Below are 17,462 nucleotides of genomic sequence, written 5' to 3' on the forward strand. Positions count from 1 at the left end.
CTGTTAGTTATCCGTTGCTACTACTGTGATCCTCAAATGAAATTTTGTAAACTGGAAAATGTGGGCAGAATACTTGTATATTCAAGTGGGAAAATGGGGCAGAAAGAATGCATACATATTCAAGTGGGTCGGTTCACTGTTGATCTGCAGATTTGATGTCAACTGCAGTGAAGTCATCTCTGGTAACTTGAATCACCATAAACTTGAATGACAGAAGCTAGAACGCGCAAAAAACAAGAAACTCCGAGGCCCGTCAGGAAACAGTTGATACCATACTATCTCTGGCAAACAAACAACTGAACAAGAAGCCGATTCCGCACTCAAATTTCAGAATAAGAAGAAATTAATTTAAGCACGCAGCTAATCGGTGGTGTTTGTTCTGAAAAGCTGAGAACGTTGTACTCAATTACTGTTGCTTACTGTTTGGTGAAAGTGTCTTCGTCACCTGGAGAGTCTTACTTATAGGAGCACTACTGGTTCTGTCTGTCTTGAACAAGACCCAGTGAAATTGTACCGCTTTTCATCAAAAATTGATCTGGAAAGCCGGCTTCCAAAGATTAATGATATTAATAAGGGAACACTTACATCAAGCAGAAATTTAATAGGCGACTAATTACTAAACGCCATGCCATGTAACATAAGTTATATACTGCCTGCGTCTCTCATCGTCTTAAAACTTTGGGTTAATTACATTTACCTCCCCTGAGGTTTAACCAAATTACCATTTACTCCCTGAAATTTAGACAAACTACAAAAAGGTCCCTCAAATTGAAAGATGTATAACAGATACACCCCTCCCGTTTGTCTGTTGCTGTTGACTGTTAAGATTATAATGATGCCATCATACAAATTTAATGAAATGCCTAGATTGCCCCTAAATCCATAACCTTCCCTTCCCTTCGTTGCTTTTCTTCAAAACCTAACCTACTCCATTTACCACCGTTGACATAACTATGGCAGCAAAATCATCGAGATATATTATCGATACCCACTTTCATGATCATTTTCTTGGTGAGCATGTTTTCACTGTCAAAATCATAATAAATTTATAGAAATTTAATTGCCCTCATCTCTATTATTCCCATAACAACCATCCTTTTAACTCTGTTATAAGCAGAGAAAAAACCCATTTGATAATATCAAACCCAATGACCAACTACAGATATAACCCAGAGTTGAAAAAATGATTATTTGGAACTCTAAATACCCGCATGAATCAAGTCAGATCCTGGTTGATAACCATTAATTCCTCACTGCCAATTTGAGTGAGTTTGAGATTTTACTCATCTCTGGATTGGTCGATGTGATTGTGGTAGTTGCAGAGAAGGGAAATACAACAAACAAGATTATTGGCCGACAAAGGGTTACAGACTTGTAGAGACTCTTTTGTGGTGGATTGAGTGAACCTTTACATTGCTTCTATAAATTTTCTTTCATCGCTCAATTGTCGGTTTCCTTTTTTCACTCTACTTTTTTTTTCCATTCCTTTCTTTGCTTTTCACATTTTAATTTCTTTTTTGTTTTCTAGGCTTTCCTTCTTTCTTCAATTTCTTTCTTTTGTTCCTTTATGCACATATTTTATCAAATTTGAGTATTACATGCTTGGTTTTATTTTTTTCTTTTATACTGGTTAAAAACTGTTTTATTTAAGTAGCAAACTCTTAGTTTAATTTGTTATTATTGAAACCACCTTCGATTTTTTAACGGTAAGTTTTCTCTAACTACAAATTTTTACAGAGAGGGTAAATATGACATTTTACTACTTCTATTTAAGTTATGACATTTTACTACTTCTATTTAAGTATCTTTGACGGGGTTACTTAAAAAGAAGGTACTTGTAATATTACCACACCACAGGCATTTAATGGTAGTTTGGTCAAACCACAAAGGAGGTAGATGTAATTAACCCTTAAAAATTTGATGGAAATCAATAAGGATTATTCAGACTTTTGGCTATTTCCATTACTTGTAAGTGACCGAAGTTAGTGTGGGGGAGGAATCTGTTATTTGGTCAAATCTCAGGGATCGATTCGTTATTTGGTCAAACCTCAAGGGAGGTAAATGTAATTAACCCTAAAACTTAACGCCATGCCAGTTGTATTTGAATGCAACATACATGACACTTATCTTGGCGTCCATATATATGAAAAGGATTGCACCAGGACCATAATATGATTATAAGACCACAGAACAATAATGCTGGCATTCTCACTCTTACCATAGCAAAGCACAAAGGAATCCCATCTACGCAAACCAATAAAGTACACTTGATTTTCATAAAGACGAGAGGTTTCCAGTTTAAGAACATCAAGCCATGTGATTCTTTCTTTATTCTCACGCCACATCAGTTCCAAAGCGGGGGAAAAAAATTAAAGCTAATGCCATTACTTAAACTGATAAACAGGAAGGTTGAGAATAGGAACCTCATCATCACAAGAGAAAAAAGCCATTTATGGCCCTAACACCAGCATATTACCTAAAGCTTTTCCATCCGATACCAGAGTTTAATACGTCACTACCAGACATGACATCTTGCAATGACGTTTTAAAATCAAAACCAAGACAACATATGCACACCTCCAAAAGACAGTTGAATGGGCACCAAATTCTAATGACGGGTCCAAGTGAAAGATAGAACATGTACAAAACAGCTGACTAACATTACAAGTTGCTGAAAATCAAACAGGGACACTTGTCCACCTAAGGTAGTTACAAATTGCCTATTATCAAACAATAGGTGGATATTGCTTGGCCTGCTGCCGAACCCTTCTCTTGTATTCAGCAGGTTCCTACAAGTGCCATATCGACTTATTTAGTATTTTAGCTCATCACAACACTATCTCAAACCAAAGATCTAATCTTAAGCATGAAAAGCACCTGCATATACATCTGATAGCCCTCAGTTTGTGCTGGATCAGCAGGGTTTGGCTGATCGAGCAGATCCTGGATGCCAACTAGAATTTGCTTCACTGTAATGGCTGGTCGCCATCCCTAGTAAAAGACAAGTCAAGTCTCCAGGTAATTCATCAATATATAAGAAACCAGTAAAAAAAAATCGAAAAGGTCATAAGCAAGCAGAAAAACTACTCACACTATCCTCATTAAGGATCGACAAACACACTGTTCCAGAGGGATAGACATTGGGGTGGAAAAACCCTTGTGGGAACTTGCACTTGGGAGGTTTGCTGGGGTAATCCTCAGTAAAGTGCATTGTGAGTGGATAGTAGCCACCCTCCCAGTCAGTCTGCAAGAATGAAAAGGTTAGTTCATGCTTCTGTTCCTTTAGATCTCTATAAAAGCATCACCAAGTGCATGCCAAAGGAAAAAATAAAGCTATCAGAACAAAGGAAAACGGGAACATGCAAATTACATGGATGACAGCTCCACCAAAATATATCAAGATTAGGGGGAAAAAATGGAAAAGAAAAAAGGTGCAATATATTGCAGTCATTGAAAGCGTGTCTACCACTAACACTTCAACCAAATTGCAAGAAGACCTTAACAAACACAAACCAGAAAAGTAGTGAACAACAGCTCTGTGTGGATGCCATCAAACTTCAAAGAACATGAGCATGACACAAGTTTGATAAGCTATAGATTACACTAGCTTAGCCACAAATTTCAGAATTCAGATGACACATCAATAGACATTTATGATTTGATTTCACAGAAAACAAGAGATCACGTCATCTTGAAAGTACATATTGACTAGCTGGGACAACATTTTGTTGGATCATTGGGGTGGAAAAACCCCAATTGGGATCGACAAACACACTGTTCCAGAGGGATAGACATTGGGGTGGAAAAACCCTTGTGGGAACTTGCACTTGGGAAGTTTACTGGGGTAATCCTCAGTAAAGTGCATTGTGAGTGGATAGTAGCCACCCTCCCAGTCAGTCTGCAAGAATGAAAAGGTTAGTTCTTGCTTCTGTTCCTTTAGATCTCTATAAAAGCATCACCAAGTGCATGCCAAAGGAAAAAATAAAGCTATCAGACCAAAGGGAAACGGGAACATACAAATTACATGGATGACAGCTCCACCAAAATATATCGAGATTAGGTGGAAAAAATGGAAAAGAAAAAAGGTGCAATATATTGCAGTCATTGAAAGCGTGTCTACCACTAACACTTCAACCAAATTGTAAGAAGACCTTAACAAACACAAACCAGAAAAGTAGTGAACAACAGCTCTGTGTGGATGCCATCAAACTTCAAAGAACATGAGCATGACACAAGTTTCATAAGCTATAGATTACACTAGTTTAGCCACAAATTTCAGAACTCAGACAACACATCAATAGAGATTTATGATTTGATTTCACAGAAAACAAGAGATCATGTCATCTTGAAAGTACATATTGACTAGCTGGGACAACATTTTGTTGGATCACCCAGGTGAAGCGAACTAATCTAGGGGACCAATAGTATACACTGCTCTAACATGAACTCGAGTACCCGAGATTCATATTACCTTGGGATGCCAACTTATTTAATGAACCAATTCATATCACCAATAATACATATAGTGTTGTTTATAGCTTGCCAATGGGCGACAGTTCAACAGAACCTAAAAGTAAATTTTTTTTTCCCTTTTGCAACATAACAGCGAACTAATCTAGGGGACCAATAGTATACACTGCTCTAACATGAACTCGAGTACCCGAGATTCATATTACCTTGGGATGCCAACTTATTTAATGAACCAATTCATATCACCAATAATACATATAGTGTTGTTTATAGCTTGCCAATGGGCGACAGTTCAACAGAACCTAAAAGTAAATTTTTTTTTCCCTTTTGCAACATAACAATCACAATTTTCCCATCATTATTTCTACCAGCACCAACCCTCCAACACATATATGATAAAGATGATGATGATGATAATAATAATAATAATAATAAGAGGTCATTGCAACTCCTCACTCATGCCTATGAGTTCACTTGGCTGACGTAGGATTTCACCAGTAATAGCTTTCTAACCTGCTATATTTGTTGGAAATTGCTTCCTAAGAAGTTCAACTATGGGCAAAAAGGCTGAAAAATCAGAGGAAGAGGTCTGGCAGTATTTCCAAAATTTCCCTCTGATAGCACTAGCTTTCACCTTCCTCTATCTTTCATCCATTTCTATAACAATTGACAGAAGTTTCTAGTCTAGGATATGCCTATACAATATGTTATGGTCCTATAGTTAACTTATTAATGCCATAAATGCTTCATAATCACATGCTTCTGATAAAATCACTCAGAATGTTTGTAAAATTCATTGAGATTCCCAAGCTCAATCTAAAAGATTCCAACATTAGGCATCCTCATTCCATCCAAAAGTGATATACCCACCAAACTTCTCATAGCAAACCCCTAGGGAAATCCCAGATAAGGGACGGCACATTTCCCGACTTGAGGCAAATGAAGATTTCCACAGAAACTATATTCCTAAACTTTTGTCACTTTCAGTATCACTAGCTGCACCTCTGATTATAGGTGGTCTCAAAACTATACTAACCACCGTTTCACCTTTACTATGATGAAGATAATTCTGCTGCCTTAGTGGCTCATCCACTTTTGAGTGCTCGTAAAAACAACATGAACCATTTCACTTGTCCTGCCACTTCAGTGCCCTCTGAAAGATCACACAAGCTTTCTCCTAAAGTGTTGGTGTAGATTTTTTTTAAAAAAAAAAGGTTGAGGGTATTAGATCAACAATTAAGGATCTAGTTGCAAAGAATTTCATGTCATCAGATTTAAAGGTCAGCCTAGCAAATATAATATTTGTCTCAGCCATTTTACTGTTCTTGCCTTAACAAAGAGTTGATGTTCGTAATGATCCAGAAATTTGTTGAAGATTTTTCCACTATCTTCTGCCTCTATTTTTCTTTATACTTGCAAAAGCAATCTTTACTTTTTTTTCCTTTGTAATTTATTTTTGAACCTCTTTTCCCAATTTAATTTCCACCTCAGAAGTCCTCCATATGTCCCCTATGGCAATCATCCCAACACAAATTTGTTGATTTAGCAGAAATTTTCCATTATGTTGGATGTGAGTACTTCTACATGAAAATGTAATTTTATTTTCACCATAACCAAACCATCCAAGATATTACGTAAAATCTATTTCGATCCTTGCATACATATTTCTGAATACTCCGGATACAGAGCAGCAGGAGTTGGTTGTTTTTCACATCAGCATTGTCGACCATCCAATCTGTATGTTACTTGTCACACTCTTATTTCCCAAATTGATGGCTATAAGCAATTACTATTTTCCCATTTCCTTCGAATTTTCAACGCCTACAGACCACATATTTTCTCTCTTTAATGCGTAAAACTGAATGAAAAGACAACATACTAGCTTAGTTAAAGATCTCATTCATATCTAAGCTGCAACTGGATAAGCACAAGAATTTGTCATTACCTTAAAAGCGCAATACTTTTAAAAAAGAAAACACGATAACAATGCAGATATAAGGCTTACATACGTCAGATCCTCGTAATGATATGGTAATATTCGAAAGTAGAACCCAAATGTGCTTTACCTAATTACTTTCTAATACTCAAATATTCAACTGTACTCAGCAAATACCATATTTTTAAGAGAAACACCTACCATCAGCAACCTCGTAGTTATCACCCATCACGCATTATACCACTGCAGTCGACACCCCATGAAGGAAAGCAAGACTACAATTAGCCAAATACAACACATACTACCATTAACACACTCAAAAACAACTCAGCCAAAATCATACATTCGGTGAGAATGCGTGTCTGCTGGAAAAAGTACATTCCTAAGTGTTATCACCAAAAAATACTGGAGCAATTCTATCATATATACGCATCAAGACATGAAATATTCAATTTAATTCAACCAATTCCTTGTCTCATACTATCACACCACCACAAAAGGTAAAAAAAATCAAAACTTCAAAACCAATAATGCAATTACCTAAAACCCTTAATACAAAAGCACATAAATTTTCTCAACCACATCATCTCCTTATAAAATGGAAAGGGCCACGCCACATACAATAAGAAATGTCTCTTTTTTTGGCAGTTTATTTGTATAACTCTATTAAATATTTGAAGCACAACGAAAAAATCGACACTTGCAAAAGGGAATTCTCAATTCAAAAAGGAAAAGATAAAAATGCAGGAGACTTACCCCAGCCTTCCCAGGGATGGTGCAATGCCACACCATCAAATTGACGGACCCATCAGCACCGGACTCTGGCTTTGCCACAAAACCCTGCAAAGACATACGTGAGAAAATGAAAAAACGAAAACCAATTCTCCTCCTGCAAAGACAAGAAATATTCCTTTCCAAAAACTTCTGCATAGAAAATAATCAAGCACAACGAAAACCCAGTAATATATGCAACAAACAAAAAAAATAAAAGAAACGATAAACCCAGCAAAAAAAATTATAGCAAATTGAAAGAGGGACTGACATGCGGATGATTTTTGCGCCAGGCCTTGCGTTCCTCAGCGAGACGGCCACGGGCTATTCCTCCTGACATTTTTTTCTTCCCTCTCCTCTTCTTTCTGGGCTATCCTTTTCTTCTTCTACTTCTCTTTCTCTGACTCTTCAACCAATTTTATAAGCGGATTATTTCGTCAGTTAGTAATGCGGACAATTGCTTTTTTTAAAATACTAGTTGCTTTTTGTTTTAGTGCTAGGGTAAACGACAAGTAAATTAGTATATTTGCTTTTTAAGCCCTTGAGGTTTATATTCTATTGAAATTTCATGCTCTTTAAAGTTTCCTTTTTCTATGCAATGTATCATCTAGGAATCTACTTTCTAGTGTAGAGTTGTATAACTACTCCTATTTGCCATCCAAGATTTAATTGACTTATTTAACTTCCAAGATGTAACAATTTTACATGGAAAAAATGAAAGTAGATGTGTTGTTTTGATTGGCACCAAAAAATAAAAAAAAAAAACTTTTTTTATAAGAAGAATTTTAAAAAGCTTTTAAATGAATAAGATGCTTTTTCATTTATCTTGAATTATTCTTTATTTTCCCATTGAGTCTTTTCTTGTTAACACCAACTTCTATTTTGTAATTAGTCTTGAGTGCTCTTTTAAATTACTTTACAACTGCAAAATTAAGTAGAATGTGCATCTATTAAAGATAAAAAATATTAAGCATAGTCATGTGTATGTTAAAAAAAAAAAACATACAAATTGCAGTGATGCACATGTAGTAAATTAACTTGTGAAACTAATCAGAGTTATTAGTGCATATATTTGCCGATATAGACCACCGCAGAGTAATTTTATAGTTATACCAAAAAATGGCGAGCAAATCTTAACTAGTTGTTGACTAAACGATGTTAGAAAAAAAAAAAAGAATTGAATATGATGTAATTACCATTCCTTTGGGTACCTTTAATAGTCTTCTGATAAATTATGTAGATTCAGTACTCCTGAATTTCTTCACTTCTTCTGAGTATTATGTATTCATAAGAACAGAAAAAGTGTTCGATATGGGATTATTTGAAATATTATTAAATACTTTAATTGTACAACATATAAATGAATTGACGTGACAACCGAAGAAGATAACATCACTTAGTGGACTAGATCATTTGGAACTTAAAGTGTTTGACCACATTCTTGACATCACTTTACCGGTTAGCATATTTTGCTTGTGATTATAATGGTTCTGTTTAATTTTTCCCTTTTTTTTCTTTTTTTTTTTTTAAAATTGGGAGATTACTATTCATGCATGAAATTTTTAGGCGAGAGGTGTAACAAGATAATATGAAGATGAGTAATAGATCATTAAAAACCGTCAAACGGGTAGTTTGCTGATTGGCTCTCTAAATCTTTATTTGGAGATTACCGTTTCAATCCTCGCTTGTTATCATGTGATATACTTTGGGACGGACTCTGCATCACTGCAAGGAAATTAGTTTGGCGTAAATCAGGATAGCCCTTGCATCAGCAAAGAAAAAAAAAAAAAAAAAGAGCAATAAGCCATTAGACCTCATAACTGCACTTTCATGCTTATATTGTCGGGCTTCCAACGGAGAAGGGTGAAAGTTTTGCCAGTAAGCAAGGCATCAAAAGGAAGAAACACAAATTATTACAAGTTTCGGTAGCTATAAGAAGAGGAAGAAACACAAATTATTACAAGTTTCGGTAGCTATAAGAAATAAAATAGAAAAAAGGGCAAAAAACCAAAGATGATGATGACGTAATTGTACGGTCACATTAGCTGGCTAGGTGATGTAATTGATCATCTTTCTGTCTTGATCATCACATGAGTAATATGCCTTATGGTTATCAAACCCAAAGGTGGACTAACGAGTTCAGACGTCGCACAATTATATGGCATCACAGATACAATGAAAACGCCTCAAAAAAAAATTTTTTTTTTTTTAAAAAATTGAGAGGATGTTTGTTCACTTTTCAGGTTAGATATATTTAAAATTAAAAAACAAGGTTAATAGTATCGAATTAAGAGATTAATTTATATTAAAACACTATAAATGACTTATATGTGTATGTAACTCTAAAAATTACGTCAGCCTCTGATTTTTTTTTTTCTAAAAATTACATTATTAATAGGAAACTCCCCAGGGTCGGGTCCATTTCTGAGGAGGACGCACAGCTTAGGATGACAATCCCATTGAGTGTGACTCCATCTTTATCTCATTCAATAACGAGCCAGGATCCACTTTATACAAGTCAAATTAGATCCAGACTCTTTTTCCCTTGTCGTAAAAATGAAGTTATACTCAATTTACCCATCATTTTATTATATTTGTATTGTATACAACCCCAAATGGGAATGGGCCACAATAGTAACCACTCAGGTATCTGATTATCTTGTTTCGCTCCTGGACGAGTCCATTGGGCTCAGATACGCGAATCTCAAAATATATTTCTGCATTCAATGGTGGATTCATTTTAAGAAGGCAAGAGACATTTCCCTCTACAAAGAATACGAAAAATGAAAGTTGATTCAGCTGGCAAGACTGCTTCCTCGATAAAAACGCCTGTCTATGGTCTCATTCGCATACTCGCCATTTACGGTGATAATTAAAGTTGAACCAATCCAAGCTTTTTCCTATATAAAAAAAAAAAAAAAAAAAATTCTCATGATCGCCGAAGTCCTGCATGGTGGTTCTTTTGCCTAGGGTATATCGGCATCTAGGGTGTCGGGCTCTACACTATTGCAGCAGCATATTGTGTACATTTGAGAAGCTCCACCAATTGCCCCAAGAAGAAGCCCATCGTATAAATTTCAGTTATTAATTCTGTCAGTACTGTCACTATGGCTTCATAGGCATTGCAAAGATTTAAACGATTGTTCAGAATAGTAAACTATGATGTATCATTTTTCGCCATTCAGTTATTTTTTTTGCAGATGATACACACGAACGTGTTCTAAGAAGTCCTGCGTTAGGAGCTCTCATTTAAACATTTTGTGCCATGCAAGTGGCAAAGCCACTAAACGATTGTGACATTTGCTTCCTCTTGTGGTCCTTAATCCTTGTGTATGGTTCGGAAATTTACAGCTAGTTCATCATGTTTTAAACGAAACTCATGAACCTTGACCAAAGTTCCTTTTCTTAGATCGTAGATATTTTGCGAATTCATGAATACATACATCCATTGAACATTCTAGTAATTTTCCCAAGAATAAGATCCAAAGACTAGTAATTTGTACATGCCTAAAAGCTAAAAGGGGCTCGATCGGAGTAGATTGCACATATTTTTGCACTAACGTGTTTTTCCTCGAGTTTTGACCCCTTGGATAATTAGTACGAAGGTGCATCTTGGAGCCAGACCCATATGATGACCATTTGCAATAAGGCACATGACATGTCCACAAAACTTTTGATGCCTGGAGATGAATGTAAAGAAAGGTCTAAAAAGGGGGTTGCAGTTTTGATCCAAAGACAAGGAATGATGGAAGACAAAATCAAAGAACCACAATCGGATTGCATAAATGCTTTGAGAGTGCAAGAGGGCCACAGCGATATGATTGCGTTGCTACAGACTCTGGCATCGCAAAGGGATAGATATATGTATATGTATATAAATCATTCTTGCTGTGACAAACCATAATCTATGCCAATGTACTTAGAATTGAGTGCACTGATTAACAGAGCCGCGGTATTGAACCGAAAGGAAATCTTGATTTAATTATGGTACTAATGATTTGATATTTAGGTAAAATTAAAGAGAGAGTTGGGTTTTGGGAAATGATCAAATGAAAGGAGACAGAAAGATGTAAAAAGAGAGGGATAAGCATAATGCTGGGATGGAAAGGAGGTGGGGGTGAGCATGTGATGCAAAGTTCCACATGGGGTAGAAACTTAGAAAAAGCGACCAACCACAAGGAAAAAAGCTAGTGAATGACTATATGAATGAGGGGGGCAGTGGCCTCTTGCTCTGATTTTGCCAAAAAGCAGAAACCTTATTGGTTAATGAAAGAGTTATGTACATCAATCATGTGGTTTGTCCTCCGGGTTATGAGAATGAATGCAAGGTAAATTGTACACATGCATTTTGCAAAACGCTGAAAGCTGTAAACATCTCATTGCCAACTAGAAAGGCCCGGCAAAATTGGGTAAAGCTGCAGGCTTGAGGATGCAGTAAGGAACCTTTTTGATGAATTGAATGTGGGATTATGCTCTTCACATAGAAAAATGGGTCCAAAGCTTGTATTTTTTTATTTTTTTTTTTGTGTGTATATGGTTAGAGGGAGGACGGATGGGCTGGCCTGCAGGATTGTGGGCTTTGAGATAAAAAGTACAAAGTCTAACACCACCCCCCCCCCCCCTTTCACCTTCCCCCCTCGATAGGGACCTACTAGTTAATCTTGAAGTCTAGCTTAAACTCTTGCACTTTGTGCTTTTAATCTTCAATGACCGACCTCATGTAGGATACAAGGCCATGTGGCATAAGGAATGAATAATTAGAAGATTCAATCACCTGTCTTTATTGTATTGGCCTTTTCTGAGGAAGTAGTAGTAACAACAAACAAAAGCACTTGAAACCCAAGTACCAGAAGAAGAAAAAGGCTGATGAACAATTGCATTTCTTTCACTACAGTTATTTTACTCAAGTTGGGATGTTTTGTGTCATTTTTCTGTAGGCCAAATGCTGACGCACTAACCACAACGCACTAGGTGGCTGCACGAGGAAAAAGGTAGAAAAAATTTACCTAACCAACTTCCAAAATATATATATATATATATATATATATATATAAGCAAAACTAGATCCGAAGACACGATTGAAGAAAAATGTGCAGAGTGGGGTCTTTGCAGTCGTAGTTACTTGGTTTGCATCCAACTCCAAGCTAACGGTAGGATTTGGAAAATCCAGTGAGCGGAGGGAGCGTTAGGTCGAGAAAAGGAAAGCTGAGGTTGAGATCATTTCCATCAGCCCTCCCAATTCTTTCTTCTACATGAAGGAGCTGGTAAACTGCAAGATTTGGCCCCCTGTTTGTGGGGGCAATTTGCTTAGCTTGCAGTCTACCACAAAAATCCTGAAGAAAAGGTCATTCATAAAAAAATGGCAGTTTCCGAAGCAACTTCTTCTGTACTTGTTTGAAACAAAAGTCTTCCTTCCGGCTTATGCATAATGCAGTATCACATTGTTCAAACTTTCAAAGGGTGCTTGTCTTTTGCCCAATTCTTATAGCTGACGTTTATGTATAAAATATTGTTGGTTGCTTGAGGTTTTCAAACATCATCGTTTTCCTTGTTATGGTACAGAATCCTAATTAAACTAAACTGTATATATATATATATATATATATATATTATGTCATCTTTAAGCTTGTTCCATTAGAGAAGAAAATGACTTATTTATCCAAGTACTCAAAAACGCCTTCTAACGTATAAACTAATTCTATCTGTTTTATCAGTACTCTAAACACAGTTGGGATCTTTTGTGCCACTACTCGGTGCCAAATCCAGTATCAATCCCATTAATCATGTGATGGTAGAAGAAATTTAAATAAACAACATATGACAAATTAAATAAATAGGACACTTGGCATAAATATAGAAGTAGCACTGAATTACCATTGCAAAAGTGGCACTGAGGATCCCGTGTGCTCTAAACACGGGAAGATAGCATAATTACAATAGAGAATGAACTATAAGATTAGTAGTATTCCTCAAAATGTGCAAGATTTTTGTATACTATACAAAACTAGCAAAAGCTGCATGCATGTTGCAAAATTGAAGGGTTTTAATTAACGACTATAAACCTGTGAAACTAAGACATTATTGTGAATATTCCATATTCTTGACACCAACAAGTTACACCGACCAGTAGTGATTAATCTAGTAAAGTCGTAAGGTGAGCATCTTTTCTTTAGTTTTTATTATATCTCTTTCGGTTGTCAACCACAAATAAATACAGCTGCCTAATTGACCAGAAGCTTTTGGCCTGGCAATAAAGAAGCTCCTCTGCAAGTATGGACCACCCAAATACGAATAGGATTAGTCAAGTACTACTACTACTGCATAAATACAACCCCCACACACACACACATATATATATATATATATATATAGATATGAGCTTTGATTATGATTTGTAAAGAGAGACGAAGGATTTTTAAAGCAACATATTAATGGTTATAGTCCCTAGCTTGAAATAATACAGCAACAACCCAACGTCCATCATAACGGTATTTTGCCAACATCTTGGTGAATGATGAAAGGTGGAACCTAATCTGATTATCCATGGAACCAGCAAAAGACAACAAACATTTCTATCAGAATTAAAGGGATTTTTTATAGTTGTCGACTTAATGAAGTGGTCGTCGTACAATTTGTACCTCATCCTTCCCTCCCTTTACGATCCAACCCATGCATAACGAAGGTTTTTTGTCTTTAAATTCCAACATCTATGGCAAATACTAAGAGAGGGCTGCAAACACATAATACAAAACCAATAATCTATAAATTGATAAACAAATAATATAGAGGAACAGGAAGGGATGCGAGATAAGAAAAAGCATGAATGTGCACGTTCCGAGGCTGATCCCGGAAAGAAAGATGAGTACGAAGAAAGAAAGAAAGCCTAAGGTCTAGATTCTAAGAGAGCTAGGCATCAATCACAAGCCAAGTATTATTACAGCTCAGGCCGGATCTGTGGCTTCCAAATTTGACTAGCAACCTGATTCTTGAATACTGTACAGTGTAAACGCCCTTCTGTCAACTCTTTCTTTGCAAATTACTCCTATTCAGTTTCGAATTCAAGAAATGAAACCAATAATGCATTTTTTTTTGTGGTACTCCTCATTTTAACCAAAAAAAAAAAAAAAAAGAGTGCATTGTTATGAGAAAATTAAGTGAACAGGCAATATACACTAAATCATTGAAAGTATAGTGAAATGCTTTAACCGAATAATTAGTACATTCTTAAACTCAATTGTTAATTCCAAATCCCTAGTTGGCATTTGTAGCCACCATAATAAGACAACAACCATTGATTGTGTCACATTATGCAGTTCTCTAAAAAAAATTTCAGACGGATGCGTAGTGCATCTATTTGGTCCGGTAGTAGTTCAATTCCCGTCGATCCTTCCATTTGTATAATTGGATCCCTCTTTAAAATAGGTTACAGTAGAAATAATAATAGATATAGAGTAGATTATTGTCCACTATTGTTAAAAAAAATAATAATAAGACAACAACCACAAATGGAAGTCCAGTCGAAGAGCCGGTGGTATAAGGATACTAGTGTCCATTGCTCAACGGAAGATTAGGCACCCTAAAAGTTGCAAAAAAAGAAAAATGATAATCATGATTAATTTCTGTGCCAAAGTAGGAGGAGCCTGGAGGCTGGAGTGTGAGTGAGTGAATGTGGGAGCCAGCCGATTATAATTTATACAGGAGACTAAAATTGCCATGTGAGGTAGGAGACCACCAGCTGGCAGTGCCTCTAAATCTGTGGGGCAATCCGTCCTCGACCGATCCCTTTACTTCTTGCTTCCCCTGCCACCTCCCGTAATCCCTATGCCCCACACACTACTGTCCCTTTCCGCCAAAGTCCTCTCCGGCGCCTTTCATTTCTTCCTCCCTCGCACTCACGGACCTCTCTCTCTCTCTCTCTCTTAGTGTTCAGACTCCCAACCCTTTCACTGCACTCCAATCCCTAATTCCTAGCCTAAAATCATGAATTTCAGGGATGCAAGTAACAAGACTATTACAAAAAGCCCCTTTAATTTGTTCGTTTGGTACACAAGGAGGAATTTCTTTCTATATCAAGAATATTACCTATTATTCATTTTCTTTCTAGAATGTAATGACTATGGATACATCATTTGCTTCAGTAAAAATTTTAAAAAAAAAAAGAAAAGAAAAGCGAAAGGGACCAAGGCAATTACCACTTGGCCCCTCAATCTTGATCATAATATACAGCATATACACACTATTACCAAAAAAAAATAAACAAAACCATGTGCATTAGATTGCCAAGAATAATTACAGTTGAAATATATCTACTACGTGTTAGATAATCATGGTACTCTGGAGAGAGCACTTTATCTTGCCTCCAAAAAAGGAATTTTTAATGCCAATAAGAAGCCGTCGAGTACGAATTTCTATTCTTTCACAAACATAGCATGTATACAAATTGCTGGGAGGTAAGGGTTGAATGTCATGAGTCCGAACACTCATCTTTTTTTTTTTTGTTTTACCAAACAAACACTTATTCATTGATACAAAGGCATCTATTATCAAATTAGGAGATGCAAGAAGAAAACCACAAGGGAGTTTTCCTTTTTTTGTTTTCTTCTTTGCAATTTTTTATCAACCTAATCATTATTGAATCATCCAATCTCAAAATATTTGTAACCATGCTACTGGTCCACGGCACCACCCTCTTCTCTCCACTGGAGGTGGGTTCAGCACACCGGTGGGAGTTTTATTATACCTAATCAACAACTGGACCAACTTCCCATCCAATGAGAGTTGGACGAAGAAGATTTCCTGTGACAATCTTAGGAAACCAATAAGCAACAAAGAAAAAGTGCTATTTGTGCATTTGTATTCTCTCGATAATATTAATTAGGACTGCTAATTTGTCAAAGTTATATTATGGGGTTAACTTATTGTAGGGGTACGTTCCATTTTCCAACAAACACAACTACTCAATATTAAATTAGTTAATTGGTGCGAGACATGGAGGAAAAAAGAAGTCGATTTAAGAAGTTTAAGTCACCATTTCCCAAGTATATTGTTGGATTTCGACCTCACCGCTACTCAAGTTATACAATCTCAAAATATCATGTGTGATTCTTACTTGTTAGCGAATCGTTAACATTTTATTCTCAATAAATTTTCCCAAAACCCAATGAATACTTTGTATGAGAAATTTTTTTAGAATAATACTGCAATATTTGTTTTTTGGTAATGTGATGTATATGACATTAAAAAAAAATTGAGAATATAAAACAAGAGTTGAAAAACGTGTTTTTAAAGTAAAAAAAAAAATTTTTTTTGATAAAAATATTAACTTCACGTCTATTACAAATTTAAGTTAGCAAATTTTTGTCTCGACCTAAATTTTTAATTACTTTTTTAAATTTAAAATCACATGCAGTTATTTTTTATTTTATGTGCAAAAAGTCATATCCCACTTTTTTAGTAGCAAAAATAAATATGAATTGGGTCATATTCCCTTATATTAAGGAAAAATGAATATGATTTGGGTCAGTACTTATTTTTTTATGAACAATAAAATGAATACGGATCGAATCAGTTACTTGATTCTAAATTTTAAATAAAATCTAATCTTTTTACCCAAAAAACGTGACTATGTATGGGTCATGTAATAGATTAAGAATAAAAAATGATCAAAAATTTATATTGTAATCAAATTTTATTGATTTAATCTTATAAAAGATGTAACATTATCCTTTTAAAAGTGAGGGTTGAAAGAATTTATTTAGCGAAATACGAGGACATTCAAAATGATATTTCCAAAGGAAACAAAAAGAAAAATTGAGCGTACGTGGCTTGGATGCGGAAAGGCAAAGCTACAGAGAACAAGAAGTACGTAGAATGACTATATATTTGTTTGGTACATACGTGGTACACACACACAAAAACAAAAACAAAAACAAAAAAAAAAAGAAAAAGAAAAAAGAGAAGGGCAGGAGTGGCATCATCTGTTGCATAGCCTGCTCGTGTCCAAAACAATGGAAAACGATTCCGCGTCACGTGGCTTGCGCTGTGATGCACCTTTTAACTCTACCAAGTTTGAGGCGGCCAACCGTAGAATCGTCCACCACAAGTCTACACCACATCCCAGCATTGTCCCCCCAATTCTCCAGACGTGCGTGTACATGCAAATACCATAAAATTTGTGTGTAACCAGAGATGTTCCCACCTCCACGGTCTTTGAGACGAACACAAAAAACAAGTCCCACTTTACAGAGTCTTTGAGACAAAATAATACTCCTAGAAAATTAGTTAA

The 17,462-nt window shown here is 35.9% G+C and overlaps 1 protein-coding gene across 1 annotated transcript; it reads right to left on the reverse strand.

The window, feature by feature from the left end:
- Positions 1 to 2,430: 2,430 nt before the first annotated feature.
- LOC113715078 (SUMO-conjugating enzyme SCE1-like) lies at positions 2,431 to 7,619 on the reverse strand. Its single transcript, XM_027239236.2, has 5 exons — positions 7,449 to 7,619; positions 7,163 to 7,246; positions 3,092 to 3,244; positions 2,878 to 2,991; positions 2,431 to 2,789 (listed from the first exon to the last, which is right to left on the reverse strand). The coding sequence occupies exons 1-5, from the start codon at positions 7,515 to 7,517 to the stop codon at positions 2,727 to 2,729; spliced, it is 483 nt and encodes a 160-aa protein (XP_027095037.1). The 5' UTR covers positions 7,518 to 7,619; the 3' UTR covers positions 2,431 to 2,726.
- Between the last annotated feature and the right edge of the window lie 9,843 nt (positions 7,620 to 17,462).

The sequence above is a fragment of the Coffea arabica genome, chromosome 10c (assembly GCF_036785885.1).
Source record: "Coffea arabica cultivar ET-39 chromosome 10c, Coffea Arabica ET-39 HiFi, whole genome shotgun sequence".
Classification (NCBI taxonomy): domain Eukaryota; kingdom Viridiplantae; phylum Streptophyta; class Magnoliopsida; order Gentianales; family Rubiaceae; genus Coffea; species Coffea arabica.

Coding starts and splice junctions, on each gene's coding strand:
- LOC113715078 (XM_027239236.2), bottom strand. CDS start 7,517: ATGTCAGGAGGAATAGCCCGTGGCCGTCTCGCTGAGGAACGCAAGGCC. Junction 7,247..7,448: donor GGCGCAAAAATCATCCGCAT/GTCAGTCCCTCT, acceptor ATGTCTTTGCAG/GGTTTTGTGGCAAAGCCAGA. Junction 2,992..3,091: donor CGATCCTTAATGAGGATAGT/GTGAGTAGTTTT, acceptor GTCTTTTACTAG/GGATGGCGACCAGCCATTAC.